The sequence below is a fragment of the Periplaneta americana genome, chromosome 9 (assembly GCF_040183065.1).
Source record: "Periplaneta americana isolate PAMFEO1 chromosome 9, P.americana_PAMFEO1_priV1, whole genome shotgun sequence".
NCBI lineage: Eukaryota > Metazoa > Arthropoda > Insecta > Blattodea > Blattidae > Periplaneta > Periplaneta americana.
In genome coordinates, this window is record NC_091125.1 from 4,496,484 (window position 1) to 4,515,549 (window position 19,066).

General features: G+C 35.0%; 1 protein-coding gene across 2 annotated transcripts in view; it reads right to left on the bottom strand.

The window, feature by feature from the left end:
• The window catches only part of LOC138705737 (zinc finger and SCAN domain-containing protein 31-like), a 92,246-nt gene that overhangs the window by 11,900 nt on the left and 61,280 nt on the right, over positions 1-19,066 (bottom strand). For both annotated transcript variants that reach the window (XM_069834301.1, XM_069834309.1), the window contains one exon: positions 6,503-6,549. Coding sequence is in view for 1 of the 2 variants with exons in the window: in XM_069834309.1 (XP_069690410.1) it covers positions 6,531-6,549 (19 nt within the window). In the remaining variant the exon portion in view is untranslated. The remainder of the gene's footprint in view (positions 1-6,502; positions 6,550-19,066) is intronic.

Sequence of the window (19,066 nt, forward strand, 5' to 3'; positions counted from 1 at the left end):
TATTTTAATATTATATCTGAACTGTGACCAAACACGAGCGCTGCTCATTCGGTCTCAAATTTTGTTAATACTACTGTATCTTCTTTTTATATTGCTTGTATTATTTTATTTCTATTTCTCTTGTTTGTTTTGTAATTATATTCTTTATTCTGTAAATGTTTGAATACTGTTGTTTTGATATATCCCAAATTAAATTAAATTAAATTATAAAATTTTATAAATTTAGAGCCCGCATTTTCTGATAATATTTGTGGTCATTCATGTACATATACCCTTAAGCAGTGGGAATTTAGGCCTGGAAGCGTTTTTACACCAATATTACTGTCTTTTCCTCAACATAGGAGTTCCACATTTTCCAAGAAAGTGAACATTCATCTCAAGAACGAAAACGATCAAACTCACAAATAACCCAAGACAAAGGAAAATGAAAGGTGATTGAATAAATCAACAGCTTGGTTGATGGCGAGGTTCCCCAGAGGATCCGTAATATCAGCCATGATTTTCCGGGGTATTCCTGCTTGTACTAGCCGACCCAGAATTTGATTACACCTCCAGAATAAGTATCTACCGCCACTGACAACCATATGCATGTGCGTGTGTCTTGCTTCTCCACTGAACTTATGATACACAGGGGAACGTGCCCTTCCGCACAGCTTCTTGGCATAGTATGCAAAGAAATCTTCATTGATCAACACTGCTGAACGTTCAGTGTGGAAAGCGACGTTCAGAGTGCTGACGGAGTCAGAAACGATGTAAGCTTGAATTTGTAGGTTGTAATTCGATAGAAATTCCAAAGGAATTGTGTAATTCTGTTCCAGAATTTCTTAAAGTGTGTCTATCTGATGCTGTCTTCCAGGATCTACCATGTAACTGGTGAAAAATGCCTGGACAAGAACACCATTCTGAGAGGTGTACTGCGAGGGGTTTTATCAACTCCTATATTGTCGGACCATCGGATCTGTGCCCCTTCAGCGCTGTCGTCGTTCTTGGAAAAGTTAACGCCTGTACTCACTCCATTCCACCCGCTTTCCTCCCACCACGTTAAACAGCAGGCCACGAACCTTGCCGAATAGGGATGTTGCCAAACTTCCGTCAAACGGTGTCATAAATAACTGGTCCTCCATGCTGCAATATTATTTTTTTCAATCAAAATACATCTTGTATTTCTACATTTTTTAAATCTAAATCCCATGTCTCGAATCACTTTCCGTAGTTTTTCTCTCCAACCTTAGAAATTATTGCTTCTCTCGCAAGCTTCAGTAATTTCTTCAATGTTGAAACTTCTTTCTGAACGGTGTAAAATTCTTGTATCTTTCTTCTTAAAATACATCGGTTCATATCATCTACAATAATTAAAAGTTCCCTTGGTCTGTTCTTCTCTGGTGATTCTAGTTTTTCATCTCCCGCACAGACTCCCTCTCTCCTGATTTTCTTTATTAGGAGTTCTGACCTGTCTATATAAATTACATAAAATGTTGTATTATTAGTATTAGTTAAGTAAGTAATTTTAATACGTAATCAATTGAAATAAAATAAGCCCCACCTGTGATATCAGCTGTTCTTTTCGTTGCTGATTTATAGGAAACAGATATTGACCTGTTTGTTTCTCTTCATGGCAAAATGCTATTACGTACTTGCTTAATAATATTTCTTTCGCCACTCTGTGCTACAATATTCATGTTGAGTTGACAACACTGGACTGCAAGTGCAAATATTGTAAACTGTCCCGCAAGAAGGCCAAAATTGTGAATAGTGGGGGACAGAAAGGGAGAGATATATAAAAGAGAGAGATAGGAATGCAGGGAGAGAAATGAATTACCGAGGCTGAGAAGGAATTAGTGTTCAGTTCGCATATCTTACGGGGGCACAGATCAGATGGTCCGACAATACCCAGAATTGAACACCAAGTGTTCAAGAAACACTGGGATGTTGCTCCGTAGATACTGTGGTCTTTGGACACCCGCTCTGTCAGGAACCGTAAAGCCAGAGAAGTGAACACTATAGAGATTAGGACAGAAAACCAGGCAAATGGGGTAAATACCCTGGTGAAACTTGCCCATCTAGGATACATTTCTGCAATTGGAAGGAAGAATTTATAACTCCGGGTGAAATAAGGCGTTGTCAGTTCAGAAGTACTTTGGTACAAAAGGTTCAGCATTTTGTTCAATACTGTAATATGTACACTATCATTACTATATTCCTTGTTTGTAACCTTGAATGCCTGTTTGAAAATTTCCAGCAATTCGACATCTAGTCCTCCCACGGTCTCTGGGATTGGATTCTTGGAGTTTGTTATCACAAATGGATCAGTGTTTGCAGGGATTACTCTGAAGTAACAACCTGTTAAATTTTCTTCAATTTGTCTTTTGTTAAAAACTTTATTTACAAGCAACCCTTCGTCTTCGTCATTTTCGGTCCAGGTGCCAAATAATAATGGTTCTGGATTCAGAGAGCAAAAATTATTTGGGTAGAAAGCATTTATAGATGTTCCTTCTGCTGCATTTAGAATCACTATGGAATCATAATATTTGTTTTTAAAAAGGATTTGAAATATCACACTTGCAACCTCTTCCTTAGCAGGGTCTCCCATCACCACCACAAGGAAGTGCCCCATAGAGTTTTCTAACATATTATAAATTTGAAAATTTATCTGGAGGTTTAACTGATGTTGAAGATCTACAAAGTCATTCTTTTCATACTTGAGGGGAAAGATGAAATTCTGGTAGGCATATTCCGTCCAAGAGTTCCAAGTATTCGTTTCAGGAGCCAAAAGAACTGTCCAACGTCCCAGCGTGTGCAGTGGTCTAAGTAGATCATCCATACCGTCAATCCAGTTATGCCAGAAATGATGTATGCGGTAACTTGTATACAACTGTACTAAGTAGGCATTATGATCTGGAACGCAGAGTTGTTGGTGTTGCACAGCGAATCGTGAGGTATGGTCACTGCTTTGTACTCCGGATAATAGTTGTCGTGGTCCCCTAGATCTGATGATACAACACTGAAATTTTTCAAGGGCAAAGAGAAGACCATAGGTTGCTCATTCGTGAAGATTCTCTCGCTTACTGACGCTACAGCATGAGCCAGATTTTGGTAACTTTCAGGCACTCCAATATGAGCTGGCACCCCTCGTAGCATCCATAGGTATATCTGCAATCAATATTATAAATTCGTAGTGAAAGTTATTCAGAGACTAAGGGTATTCGAGAATAAGATGCTTAGGAAAATAATGATACAACACTGAAATTTTTCAAGGGCAAAGAGAAGACCATAGGTTGCTCATTCGTGAAGATTCTCTCGCTTACTGACGCTACAGCATGAGCCAGATTTTGGTAACTTTCAGGCACTCCAATATGAGCTGGCACCCCTCGTAGCATCCATAGGTATATCTGCAATCAATATTATAAATTCGTAGTGAAAGTTATTCAGAGACTAAGGGTATTCGAGAATAAGATGCTTAGGAAAATAATGATACAACACTGAAATTTTTCAAGGGCAAAGAGAAGACCATAGGTTGCTCATTCGTGAAGATTCTCTCGCTTACTGACGCTACAGCATGAGCCAGATTTTGGTAACTTTCAGGCACTCCAATATGAGCTGGCACCCCTCGTAGCATCCATAGGTATATCTGCAATCAATATTATAAATTCGTAGTGAAAGTTATTCAGAGACTAAGGGTATTCGAGAATAAGATGCTTAGGAAAATATTTGGGGCTAAGCGGGATGATGTTACAGGAGAATGGAGAAAGTTACACAACGCAGAACTGCACGCATTGTATTCTTCACCTGACATAATTAGGAAAATTAAATCCAGACGTTTGAGTTGGGCAGGGCATGTAGCACATATGAGGGAATCCAGAAATGCATATAGAATGTTAGTTGGGAGGCCGGAGGGAAAGAGACGTTTGGGAATCTGAGACATAGATGGGAGGATAATATAAAAATGGATTTGAGAGAGGTGAATATGTTGGTAGGGACTGGATTAATTTTGCTCAGGATAGGGACCAATGGCGGGCTTATGTGAGGGCGGCAATGAACCTCTGTGTTCCTTAGAAGTCATGAGTAAGTGAAAGTTATTGCTAACTTTTTCAGGAATGTTCACGTCTTAGCAATAATGAGAACATAAAGTATCATATAGACCTACTTAATTGACAATAATTTATTCCGTAGTTAACGAAGATAGTGAAGATAGTCTTGTAGTTATGATTTGTATGTTGTGCATATCGTGTCTTATACATAACATTATAATACACTGCTTGTAACGTTCCTACTTTTAATTTCATACAAAAGTAATAGGAATGAAAAAGTATAGGCTACTTATATATTTGTTTGTTTACTTATTTATTTACCATACCGGTAGGTATTCATTTACTGATTTATTACTCATGTTTGTTCGTTTATTTATTTAGTCGTTTGTTTGCTTACGTGCTCGTTTATTTAACTCTTTATTACTTACTTACTGGCTTTTAAGAAACCTGAAGATTCATTGCCGCTCTCACATAAGCCCGCCATTGGTCCCTATCCTGAGCAAGATTAATCCAGTCTCTACCTTCATATCCCACCTCCCTCAAATCCATTTTAATATTATCCTCCCATCTATGTCTCGGCCTCCCCAAAGGTCTTTTTCCCTCCGGCCTTCCAACTAACACTCTATATGCATTTCTGGATTCGCCCATACGTGTTACATGGCCTGCCCATCTCAAACGTCTGCATTTAATGCTCCTAATTATGTTAGATGAAGAATATTTAACTTTTTATACATAGTGTGCAAATTAATCCGAACAACGTAATTACTTATGCAAAAACACTCAAACAGGATAAAAAAAAAGGATCTAAGACATACCTCAGTAATCTATGTGGCCTCCCTTGTTCCTAATAACAGCTCTGAGACGATTTGGCATGGATTCCACTAATTTCCCACAAATATTCTTAATTTCTTCATCGCAAAACCATACACCAATGAGGGCAGAAATCATCTTCTCCTTTGTAGAACAATCCATTTTTTGCATTCTTCTTTTGCAAATTGACCACAAGTTCTCAATGGGGTTGATGTCGGGTGAGTTGCCTGGCCAGGGGAGTACCTGAATATTCTTCTTGTTGAAGAATTCTGTAGTTTTTCGAGACGTATGGCATGGTGCCAGGTCTTGTTGGAACACATCTCTGCCACCCGGAAATGATTTTTGCAGCTGGGGTACGATTCTGGTTTCCAATAAGTGAATATATTTGTCAGAATTCATCATTCCCTTGATAGGTATTAATGCTCCAGGCCCTTCATGTGTAAAATAACCCCAAAACATTACTTTAGGGGGTTATTTGGGTGCTTGTTGGAGATGAGCTGCTGTTACTTTTTCGGATCCTTTCTGTACGTAAGAAACACGGTGGCCGTGGACCTCGAAATGAGACTCATCGGAAAAAAGTACATTCTTCCAGTCATTCACTGTCCAGTGTTGATGTAATTTTTCCCACATTGAGCGTTTTTTTTTTTGCACATAACATTTATTCATTCATTCATTTATTTATTTTATTGCAATTCACCTACGGTCATTTAGCTACCTATACACAATATACCTGTATACAATAAATTTTATACATTGTACATAAGTGGGTTCTTACATTGCATAAACACAAACACATTTTAAAATTTATTTTACATTTTTTTTATCTTGTTTACTTTCCTCGTTGGCTTTTCTCGCAATTCAGAAAGATATGTTCCTAAGGATTTTATTATTAAGCTTATATGTTCATTTTTAATTATTCATATTTTAGCTAATACAATTGCACTACATACTACGATGTAGCCATTACTGAAAAAGAATATTTTGAGTATGTTTTTCACTTAAAATGGTGTAACAAGGAGTTTTTCTTTATCACCATGTTAGCCTACCGCTTCAGTCAAATCTGTTTCCTAATCGGTTATTTAAAGACGCTGTATCAACTACTGAATTATTAGAGCCGATTGAATTCCTGATAAGAGACAAAATTTGGCGAGATGATAACAGTACCGAGGATTCGCTATGAAACAGGGGCGTATTTTGCGGGCTACCGGGGCTACCGGCGGTAGCCCAAGGAAATTACAAAAGAAAAAGTTTATAATATAACATAATGTAATAATTTTGTGTTATTAGTTTTACCATAGTAATTAAAATTAAAGTAATTGTTAGATATATTTTGTGTAATAATAGGGTCAGCGGTAGCCCAAACCCTTTAACCAGTATACGCCACTGCTATGAAATTGCCTGAAACTCGCCTTATAGTTGGAAAAACCTGCGAAAAAAGCAATCGTGTAATTGGCCCAAGTGGGAATCAAACCAACACCCGAGAAAAGCTCCGAATCAGCAAACTTTCTACCGCCTAATCAACGTTTTTCGTGATAATATTGAGATTTCCGAACATTTTAGAGCTAAAATTTGTTTTCAGTGCACTTAAAGGAACCTCCTTACAGGTCTGATCTTACCGTCTTTTTAAAAACAAACCACGATCGTAAGTTGACATACAAACTTACCAGCAAACACACCGATAAGGTGTGATGGTCATCTCTGTGTGTGTATGCTGAAACAATAGACCAGACATTAGATGGAGTGGGCCTCATTGTAGAAGGTATTGAAGACATCTTAAGAGTGCACTGTATGTCTGAATTCAAAATGTCTCGCAGGAAAAATCCTGCTCCTCAGGATTTAAAAAGGAACAGATGCATTATAGGACCCACCCTAAATATAAAAATATGCTAAGCCACAAAAAAAAGGTCAACGGAAGTTGCGTTTCGATCAACTAAATGATCGATACCGGTATATATTGTTTTCATTATGTTGCCAACCAATCAATATTGTTGTAAATTAGTTTGATTATAATCATGGCGGCAATTTCGAATGCTATAGTTAAATATAAAAAGGATGTGGATCAATTTCTCCCTCTTGATTTAAAATGTAGGCCTCGAAATGGAAATTATGGAATTATAAATAAGTTGTAAATTTTTTAGTAGCTTTATCCATGAATAAAGACATGTAGGCTATGTTTATGGTTTTTTTTATGTGAATGTGGTTTACTTAGGAGTGAAATGTTTTGCGAAACATGTAAACCTGGGATGAGACTGAAGAAATTTAAAAGTAAACGAGATGAACTCCTGTGGAGATGTCATTGGAAATTACAAGGTATTGAATGATAGACACAGGAACGCCATATTGTAGCACTTTGTGAAATCATTCGGATAACGGAGAAGATGAAACGGAACATCTTCAGCGAGATCCATGGTAAAATGCTAATTTTACACCAGTTTTGTTTTTAATTCTTTGGTCCAGGGAAAATACTAGTAAAAATGTGTTTTTGTGAAAGACTAGTATTTTCCCTGGACCAAAAATGCAGTATAAATGAGTAGAATTAGTATTTTATAATGTATTATAAAGATGACTAATATGAACTTAATTTTATTGTTGTATTAATACCAATGTTGTATTGTCTGAAAGTTTAATGTTACTGTGTTTACAAAGTTTAGCTTTGGTTCGTTTCTTTAACTTTATTTTGAATAAAATTTAATATATTGTATAACAGAGGTGACTAATATTAGGTTAATATCATTATTGTTGGTGTTATTAAATTATACATGTTTATAATACTATGTATTTAATATTGTTAAGATGGCATACTTGAAATAATAATCGAAAATATACAATATATAATCGATACTATGGAATACTTGGGGTGGGTCCTGTAATGCATCTGTTCCTCTAAAAATTTTACCCTTGTTTTTTCTGGTATATCTAAATGTGTTTAAAATGTTAATGATAAGATTAATTTCAAGAAAAAGTCTTAAACTTCACTAATCCCTTTGTTTTGAGTACGTAAGAGAGTCAAGTCTCTTTTCTGGGGTTTCAAAATGTCGAGGAGATTTCTCTGATGAGAACATCACCAAGGGGAGACCAAGGCACTAAAATGATTCTGAGACTGAATTGAAAGCATCTAGGCAAAATGTAGGCTACATAATTATGTGTATCCAACTGTTAGAAGTATAGCACAGATAAGTTTTTCTATTTTTTGTCTGTCGTCGATCTGTTTTTTTTTTTTTTGTGCTATTACATTTCTTTTTCTTTTTTTTTTTCAGCCAAGAGAGGTTACATCCTTGAATATATTTCTGCAACTAAATATTATTTAATCTTGTGTATCCAATACATCTTATCATTTATCCCAAGAAATTAATTAATATTTTCAGTGTAAAATACTTACAAAACATGACGAAGTGCTGATGGTAGATGATAATTCATGTGCGAAATGATAAGAAATTGCTACTTCGATAAACGTTTGTGAGTAACAACGCACGTGGAACTGAGAGAACAAATACCGTACAAAATGTATTAATTTATTACACATTATAAGTCGAAAGCTAGTCTTTAAAATACCAATGACAAATTTGAACATTATAATGATACGTTTGGAATAGTAATACATTTAAATACCTGATTTGTTGATTTTATTGATCAACATGGACGTAAACAAATGACAATGTGATTATCTGTGACGTAAGTAAAATAATTGAACAGCGAGAACAATTGAGAATAGCTTGTACAAATATCACATTGCCAACTTCTTGCCACAATATGAAAGATGTTCAACAAAGAATAGAAAGCAGTAATAAATAACTATGAATACTGCGGGCATATCCTTTCTATATTCTTGGTGGTCGATGAATCTTGCCAAGTAGAAAGTGTCTTATAATAGTACTCACAAAGAATGAAACTGTAAATTTGATTGTATACTGTTACTCTACATAAACCATTTAAAATAAATTATATAGGTCTATGTGTAGAGGTTTCGAACCCAGAACAGTTTATTGTACCAGTATTCATGGTTTATATACGTAAAGATTATCTTTTTTGTTCCTACAGAATACATCTGTTATAGTAACAATTAATATTAGAGGAGAAAAATTTGCTCCGGCGCCAGGGATCGAACCTGGGTTTTTGGTTCTACGTACCAAGTGCCTCATCATTGAGCCACATCGAAGTTCAATCCACATCACTGGTTCGAACCCCTCTTCTCCATTGTTTTTCCCTTTGTGGCCTGACTCCAAGTTGGGCATGTATGCTGACATTTTATATTAAGTCAACTGCCATTATACAAAGAGCGCACTCAGTTGAGTGACTTGGTGGCCGGGATTCCACAGTAATATGCACACTAATATGCACAGTTATATGCACTGTTGCTCGAAGCGAATTTTTCTCCTCTGATATATTATTACCATAACAGATTTATTCTGTAGGATCAAAAAAAAATCTTTACATAGATTTTTTGAGCAACAAAACTGACATAATCCAATTCAAATCCTGTCCAAATTCAACCTCGCAAATTTCAAGCAGAGTACTTAACAAGAGGTACATAATAGAAACAACAACCAAATTTCTTGGCTTACAAATCGATAATATATTAAATTGGAAATATATTAAAGAAATTACCCCCAAACTAAATTCAGCATGATTTGCTATTAGATCTGTGCAAGAGATAGTAAATATCAATACTTTAAAAACAATATACTTTGCATACTTCCACTGGATAAGGAGTTTTGGAATAATATTCTAGGGAAATTCTACATAGTATATTTCTACTACAAAAAAAGAGTGATTAGAGTAATAGTAGGTGCCAAATGGAGGGAATCGTGTAGGACCATTTTTAAAAAGTACAAATAATGCCCATGGCTTGTCAGTATATTTTTTCATTAATAAACTTCCTTATATGTAATTGTGAAAACTTTGCAACTAATTCAACAGTTCATAGCATAAATACACGTCAGAAAAATTTACCTTCATACTCCATTGGCAAGTCTATCGTGCTATCAAGAAGGAATGTGTTATATGGCAGTAAATTTTTTATAGCCTCCCTATGGATATAAAAAATCAAACTCAGAACATAAGATTATTTAGGGCCAAATTAAAGAAGTACCTAATTTCTCACGCCTTCTATTCTGTAGGTGAATTTGACATTCAATAATGCTGCATGTATATTTCTGTCTTGTGTTAAGTATCAGTATTAACCCCTTGTGTTGTACTGTTATTGTAAAACCCTTCTGTATATATTTAAACTAGACTCTGGCTATGAATTAAGTCTTTGTAGTACTATTAAAATTATTTTTGACATGTTCCATATTCTAGCTGTGAAGTGATGTACGACCACCATGGAATGTAAATAAATACAATACAAAACCAACATTTTTTTTTTTTAACAATTTATTGATCGATCAGCGCATTTAGCACTATACTGATCATTTCTAAATAAAATATAAATACAATAAATGACACTGAATTGAGGGTAGCCTAGATTGGGCTCCTCAATGAACAAAAATAATTGTTAATAAATAATTATTCACATAGGTTGATGTGATGATAAATTTTTATTATAATATGAGGTCCATTGGAAGTCGGCTCTTGATTCTGGTGGGAAATGTGGACTTCCTTCTGAGAGAGTAATGGATGGCGCCTGGAATATTTTCTAGGTTGTTATAGAACTTCTTAGCTTGTGAATGAATAAACTGTTTGATTGTGTCAATACCAGTTTCTCTGTGTAGTTGGCTGTTACGGACAAACCAAGGAGAATTGAGTGAAATTCGTAGGACTTTATTTTGAAAAGACTGGATGTGTTTAATTTCACTTATTGCAGCTCCTCCCCAGACAGGACAGGCATAAAGCAGTAGAGGTCGTAATAGAGATGTGTAAAGTAGCATGCAATTTTGTAGCTTTAGAGATGATTTCTTGTTGAGGAGCGGATATAATTTAGCGAGTCTTGAGTAGGCCAATTTAAGTTTGTTGTTGATGTGATGTTTCCATGACAGACGGCGATCTAAGTGCACTCCAAGATATTTTACAGCTTCATCCTTTGGTTTCCACGGTATCACGTTGGTTGAACGATTTATGCATGGAGGATTAGCAGGACGACACAAAGTAAATATCATTGCTTCGCATTTATTGTAGTTCAGTGCGATGTGCCAATTTTCAATCCAAGGGCATACGATGTTCAAGGCTTGCTGAAGGTGATTTGAGGCTATGTTAATGTTGCGATGGGTTGCATAAATAGCTGTATCGTCTGCATGCATAGCAATTTGTGGAGTTGGTGTTGCAGGAAAACATAAAATAAAAAAAAAAATGAGTTACAAATAAGTGAATATAGTTATTTTTCCCAACAGAAACAATCACTAGTAAGTTTTCCACAGCATAAATCACAAGAGGATATGAAAACACATTCTTTGCTGCTGCTGCTGCTGCTGCTACTGCTACTGCTACTCCTACTGCCACTACTTACTGGCTTTTAAGGAACCCGGAGGTTCATTTCCGCCCTCACATAAGCCTGTCATTGGTCCCTATCCTGAGCAAGATTAATCCAGTCTCTATCACCATATCCCACCTCCCTCAAATACATTTTAATATTATCCTCCCATCAACGTCTCAGCCTCCCCAAAGGTCTTTTTCCCTCCAGTCTCCCAACTAACACTCTATATGCATTTCTGGATTCGCCCATACGTGCTACATGCCCTGCCCATCTCAAACGTCTGGATTTAATGTTCCTAATTAGGTCGGGTGAAGAATACAATGCGTGCAGTTGTGTAACTTCCTCCATTCTCCTGTAACTTCATCCCTCTTAGCCCCAAATATTTTCCTAAGCACCTTATTCTCAAACACCCTTAACCTTTGTTCCTCTCTCAAAGTGAGAGTCCAAGGAAAACACATTTTTTTACGAATTATAATACAGTTTTAATAAATCAAACCATAATTTAAAATTGGGAGGGAGAGGAAGCGAAATTTAACTTTATTAAGTGAACAGGTAATTGCTTAGGAGTAGAGATTCAAGGCATAACCCCTTATAGAAGTCCGTGGAGTTGAGATTACATGAAAAAAGTGGAGTCACCATATTTTCTGCTTTTAAAGTGATTTTTACAGTTATGCACATAGTTCCTACACAGTGGTTCCCAGCAAATGACAGTATAGGAGCTGAGACCATACCAGCATATTGGAAATTACAAGTATGGACACTTCGCATCAGTACCTTTGATGTAGCAGGACTGATTTCAATGACCTTCAAACCAGCTTGCTTTTTCTGTAGAGTTGGTGCTGACATCACACCAGCTACAGCAATCGATACAGCGGAATATAACAGACATGCAATTAATACATCTAGGTACATTATGTACTGAAATAAAATAAATTGGACTGATGAAATAATAAATCCGCCATTAACTGTAATGTCTAGACTCTAGAGTTCCTTTATAATGAGAGTTGAGACGTTGACCCCAACAACAATTAAAATATGTAATGATTTGATAGCAGTGAGGTGTGAGAAGTGAATCCATATGCCTATATATTGTATAAAAATATTAAACGAATATGATACATAATTTTGCTCTTAACTTGAATTTATTTGAAGCAAAGCCATTACTGGATTATGCAGTAAGGAAGGCAATTTTTTTTTTGTTTTATTATTTATTTTATTTATTTAATACCTTACACTTGAGCTACATTAGGCATTGCAGCCCGAAAGAGCAGAAGCTCATGCTCGGGCGCAGTTCAGATCAGTTATACAAAATATATCACAAAATTAAGAGAGTTCATTGAGCACAATCACATTAATAAATGGTAAAATAATACAGCATGTAATAATAGGGTCTATATAAAAATAGAAAATACAAAAGTACATAAATATTAGAGTATCAATTTTTAACTCAATTAGATTAAACAATTAAATAATTAATCTGATTTGTTTCTTAAATCTATGTGTGTTAAGTGTACTTAGCTCAGGGTAGGCTTTAATTAATGCATTATATATTTTGGGTTCAAAATTTCTGCTGTGTTTTAATCCAGCAGTTGTGTGGCATTTCGGAGTATTTAGAAAGAAACTGTAATTTTGTCTCGTATGGTATTCGTGAGGATCAAATTTAAATTTATTGTGGTTTTTATGGAAGTAAATCAGCAATGTTTGTTCATAAATTTGTTCTAGATTTGATACACCAAATTCCTGAAAAATTAATTTTGTTGGGTAATCAAAAGTTTTATATGGACAAATTTTAATAATTATTTTTGGAGCAAATTTAAAGGACGGAGAGTCGATTTTGCCATTCCTCCCCAACCTAAAATACCATACTGAATTATTGAAACAGAGCTAAGTACACAGTACGCAGAACATAAACAGGTAAATAAGAGTGTAGAATGGAAAATTTGTGGATTGTTTTACGCAATCTGTTACACAGGAAGGAGATATGCTTGTCCCATTTTAAATGTTGGTCAATAATAATGCCTAAATATTTAACTTGTGAGGATATACTTAAAGCGTTAATGAGCAAGTAGGTAGGTTACAATCATGTATTGTTATACTTCTGTTATTATTCATTTTTAGTTGCTCAAGGCCATGTGATGTTAATGAAAATGGTATTAATTTTGTTTTAGAAACGTTTGGATCCTGTGTCTCAATACTTATACTCAATTTTATTATCGAGGAACTCTCAGTGTGTGCTCGATTACACTAACCTCTAGTGCTTACCATGCACTACCACAGAGAAAAGAAATACGGATTATACAATGTGCACACGTGAATTAATAAAAGAATCAACTTTATTAAAGAATGGATTTTTTTTTAGGCTTTGCCACAAGAAGAATGCATGCAGGTGTTACAAAAAATGAACATAAACTTATGAAAGCTAAAGAATGCTTCAAGGATGAAGACAAAGATCACTTAGATGTCAATATACTAATAAGGACTAGGATTCTTAGGTAAATATTTTATTTGCATTATAATATAAACTCGTAATTATGTTTTAAGTTTCGGACAAGGCAAGGTTGTGGCCTCTCTCCTTTGCTTTTTAACGTTTATATGAATGCCATTGTGAAAGATTTTAGAGAACCAAACACGGATATATCACTATTAACAGAAATTTAAAATTAGATGTAATAATGTTTGCGGATGATCTTGTTTTACTAACAACATCTGAAGATGATTTGCAATGCTCAGTGCATAATTTAAATTTAATAGCTCAAAGATATTCAATGGAAATATCCATTAACAAAACAACAATAATGGCCTTTTGTGGTAAATACCCAATACCAAGCAAAATTTGTTTAAATAACACAATTTTGGAAAGAGTTCATGAGTTTACTTATTTAGGATATAAACTTTTTGTTGAAAATTTGGATTTACCAGAGAAAATTGTAAAATTCAACAAATCAATGGGCATCATTAATAGAGTTTTAAAACCTTCGTTAGTACAAAAATCAACTCGTACTCGCCTTTATCAAATAATAGCTCGACCAGTCTTATGTTATGGGAGTGAAGCGTGGACTATAAGGACAAAAGATGAAAGCAGACTAACAGCTTGCGAGATGAGATTCATGCGCCGAACAGCTGGCTACACTAAATGGGATCGAAAGAAAAATGAAGATATCCTTCAGGAACTTAATGTGTCATCAATACTGGACTATATCTCCAGATATCAGTTAAACTGGAAGGAACACATCTCAAGAATGGTTTCATCCAGGATCCCTAAGGCAATAATGAAGTATCGCCCAAATGGGAAATGGTCACTTGGTCGACCCATGAAAAGATGGCAAGAAAATCGCTTTTTCAGGCCGTAACAGTTCTTTTGGCACTAATACTTGACAGGATGATGATGGTGATGATTATTCGGACAAGGTCATCTGAGTATATACTTTAAATTTTATTTCACATAACAACACACATTTTGACAATTTTTGTTTATGTACATATTTTCAGACGTTCACATAAAACACACAAAAATTATATTACTACTAGTGGCTTGTGCAGCAAATGCTGCAAACTAAGTACCAGACATTCTGAAAGTTGTTTGTTTCAATAATAATGAAACATACTCCCTGTGAATGTTTTTTTATGCTAAATAGTTTGTCTTGAAGCTATACACATTCAGTTTTTTAATTTGAACGTGAAAATGCAAGTAACAATGTCAGGACGATCAGTCGGTTTTTCATGTGGGAGTAAAGCAGTAGCTATTTCAGGTCATTGTGGATTGTAGGTGAAAGTTAAAAAAAAAGTCAGGTTTGTTACGCTTTCGAACTATAGACATAGCATCTTGGTATAGTTGCTGCATGTTTCGTGAACTACCTTGAAATTTATAGAGGGTAAAATAATTTTATCCTGCTAAGAGATCTTGCTGAAATCATCAGGTGACTACAAAATCTTGTAGGCCTCTTATTTTAGCAGTAAGTAATACCTTTTGGTCTTTCCATAGAAACTCTAATTTTTGTGCTCTCTCGAGCCAATACTGAAGAGAATCACGCACAGAAATATCTCCACACACCGCCATTAAATATAAGAAGAAGACCGAACCCCACTTGATTAACTATAAAAATATTTGATTTTTAATAACAATATATATAAGTTTTATAGTCTTCGGTAACATATACTATGTATACCATATAGCCGCCACTCAGTAAATTATAGAAATGAATATTTAATTTAAGATATTCTCTACATCTACTTATATAACCCAAAACATTTCACTTTCATATCGTCTATAGACCTATAGCATTAATATGTATAATTAATGAAAAATAGTCACATCAAGGGATTAACTACAATAATATTTCATTTCTAATGGTAATAATGTCATGATGCCACCTCAAGTTTTGTAGTTTCTAATATCCAATACACAGCTGTACTCAGAAAATTACACACCGCAGAATCAGACCTGTAAATAAGTTTAATAACTCTTGAAGTTTTTAATAACCAATTAAATTTGAGCTCTAAATGTGTCAGCAATCTTGCAGACCATAATCTTCGTGTAATATTGTTTACTGTAGTGTGTCTTTTGTTTTATTCTGAAAAGTCTCATAATTGACGACAGATGGATTTTGGAAAATAGGAAAATGATGTAGGAAATTGACATTTCACTGAAAATTACTATTTTTCTGAAAAAACTTTGGGTTCCAAGCTTCAAAATGAGGGGTCATTTATTAAAATCCATTCAGCCGTTTTCCCGTTATTTCCATTATCAGTTCGAATTATATACAGTATATAGATGATGTACCGAAGTACATATGGAGTTTCATTGCAGCAATTCTGCGTTTCCATATGGTGAATAATCGGTAGAATGGAGAAAAATTCTCTCCAGCACCGGGACTCGAACCTGGGTTTTCACAGGCTGGTGCTTTATGCACTAAGTCACACCAGATTCAAGTTCCGATGCCAGATTGAATCCCTCTCATGTTTAAGTTGTAGCTACTGTGTTCCCTATTTGTTGGCCTACCCTCATGTACCATACTGTTACACAGTACACGGGGATAGGTGAACAAAGGGGAACACAGTAGGTAGAACTTAAAAATGAGAGGGATTTAATTCAGCATCGGAACTTGAATTCGGATTGGCTTAGTGGATAAAGTCATCATCATCATCATTGGCATTACGGCCCTTATAGTTTAGCCTTAGCCTCCCTCAGAACATCCGACCAATCACTCCTGTCTAATGCTCGTGTTCTCCATCTTCTAATTCCAACTTTTGTTAGGTCAGCCTGAACGTCATCCAGCCATCTCAATTTAGGTCGTCTGACTTTCCTTCTTCCTACCGGTAATGCATCTAGTACAGCTTTGGGTGTGCAATTGTTCTCCATCCTGGCTACGTGTCCCAGCCACTCTAACCTTCTGAGTTTTATGTCAACAACAATGTTGTTATCTTTATATAATTCATATAACTCAGCATTTGTTTTAATTCGCCAAAACCCTTGCTCATAAGTAGGCCCAAAGATTTTCCGTAATACTTTCCGTTCCCACGCATTTAAGATCTTAATTGCCCTTTCAGATAGAGTCCAGGTTTCACTTCCATATACTACTATTGGTTTAATAATAGTTTTATATATTCTTATTTTAGCTTTTCTTGAGATACACCTAGACTTCATAGTTTTATTCAATGCCCAAAGACCTCGATTCCCAGCTGCAATCTTCTCTTTTATATCAGTCATAACATCATTATTGTCTTTCACCATGGAACCCAGATACTTAAAACAGGAAACTCTATCAAAATCAGTATCATTTAAATTAATCTTATTAGAATTGTCATTATTCATATTATACATGTATTTAGTTTTATCACTGTTAATTTCCAGACCGGCTTTGATTGCTTCAGCTTCTATTTGTTTGAGTATTTCATCCATTGTACTTACATTGCGTGATAAGATAACAATATCGTCTGCATATGCCATATATTGTGCCGTTCTATTGATGATTGTACCTCCTGGGTTTATGGTTATCTTTTGAACAATTCTATGCAATCCAACATTAAACAACATAGTTGATAAGGCATCACCTTGCCTAATGCCATTAAAAGTTATAAAGCTTTCAGAGAGCTTATTCTGAATTTTAACTTTATTTTGAGTTTGTGTTAAAGTTATTTTAGTTAAATTGATCAGTTTACTGGGAACTCCAATTTCGCCTAAAGTTTCTAGAATATAATCTCTGCTAATGCAGTCAAAAGCTTTTTTAAAATCAATATATAATTGGTGCAAAGGTAAATTAAATTCACAAAACTTCTCTAAAATTAGGTGTAAAGAAAATATTTGATTTGTTGTTGATCGACCCTTACGGAAACTGCACTGGTATTCTCCAAGAGCTGCTTCTATGTATGGTTCTAAATACTTAGCTAAGATATTAGTGAAAATTTTATATGTAGTATTTAGCAGTGATATGCCTCTATAATTCTTACACTCCAGTTTATTGCCCGTTTTATGTATAGGGCATATGACAGCTACACTCCAATCACTAGGCATTTGTTCCTGATTCCATATATCCACAATCAGATTATGAATACATTTCCACAACTCCTTTCCACCCTTTTTGATTAACTCTGCATTAATCGAATCTTCTCCTGGTGCTCTATTGTTTTTCATTTTCCTTATTGCATCATATACCATAGTATTCGTTGGTACTGGCATGTAAGGGTCAGGTCCAAAATAGGATACGTTTACATTTATATCTTCTTGTCCTCCAGAACTCAAGAGATCATTGAAATATTCAGTCCATACTTTTAGTACCTGTAGTTCTCCAGTAATTAGGTTTCCATCTTTGTTTTTACATATCATCGTTCTTGGTTGGAAGCCCTTCTTCTGCCTTCTGACACTTTCGAAAAACTTTCTGCTTTCATTTTTTCCAAATTTTTCATCTAAGTCGTACAATAAATTTTCTTCAAACATTTTCTTTTTCATTTTACAAATATTTTTAGTATTTCTCCTTCCTTCTTTGTATTTATCTGTTGCTGCTCTAGTTTTCTTTTGTAGCATAACCAGTCTGAGTTCATTTCTCTTATCTATCATTTCTTTGCATTCTTGATCAAACCAAGTGTTCCTATTTTTATTCTGCGTGGTCTGAATGATCTCTGAGGCAGCTGAATGTATATTTTGTTTAATGAAGGACCATTTCTGTTCAATATTCATCTCCTGTATGTTCTGTTTATGAATATTATCTGTTATAGTTCTTCTATACTCATCTGCTATTGTACTGTCCTCAAATTTATTAATATTAAATTTTATGCACCTGTTATTTACAAAAGTTGCTAATCTTGATAATCTAGGTCTATATTTAACTCTGACTAGAAAGTGATCTGAATCGCAGTCCGCTCCCCTTAGAGATCGAACATCTAAGATGTCTGAGGCATGCCTTGCACTTACCATGACGTGATCAATTTGATTAATTGTAAAGCCATCAGGTGATATCCATGTTTGTAGGTGTATATTTTTGTGGGGGAACCGCGTGCTGGAGATAACCAGATCTTTAGCAACCGCAAAATCACATAGTCTTTCCCCATTATCATTAGATATATCATGTAGTGTATACCTACCAACATTAGATACCACACTTGTTTTACCAATTTTGGCGTTCATGTCTCCTAATATAATTATAATATCATGCTTAGGTATTTGTTGGTGTACTCTATCCAAACGTTCATAAAAGGCATCCTTAACAATTTCATCTTTTTCTTCTGTGGGGGCATGCACTGATAAGATGGTGGTATTAAAAAATCTTCCTTTGATCCGTATACTACATATATGTTCATTAATGGGTTGAAAATCAATTATATT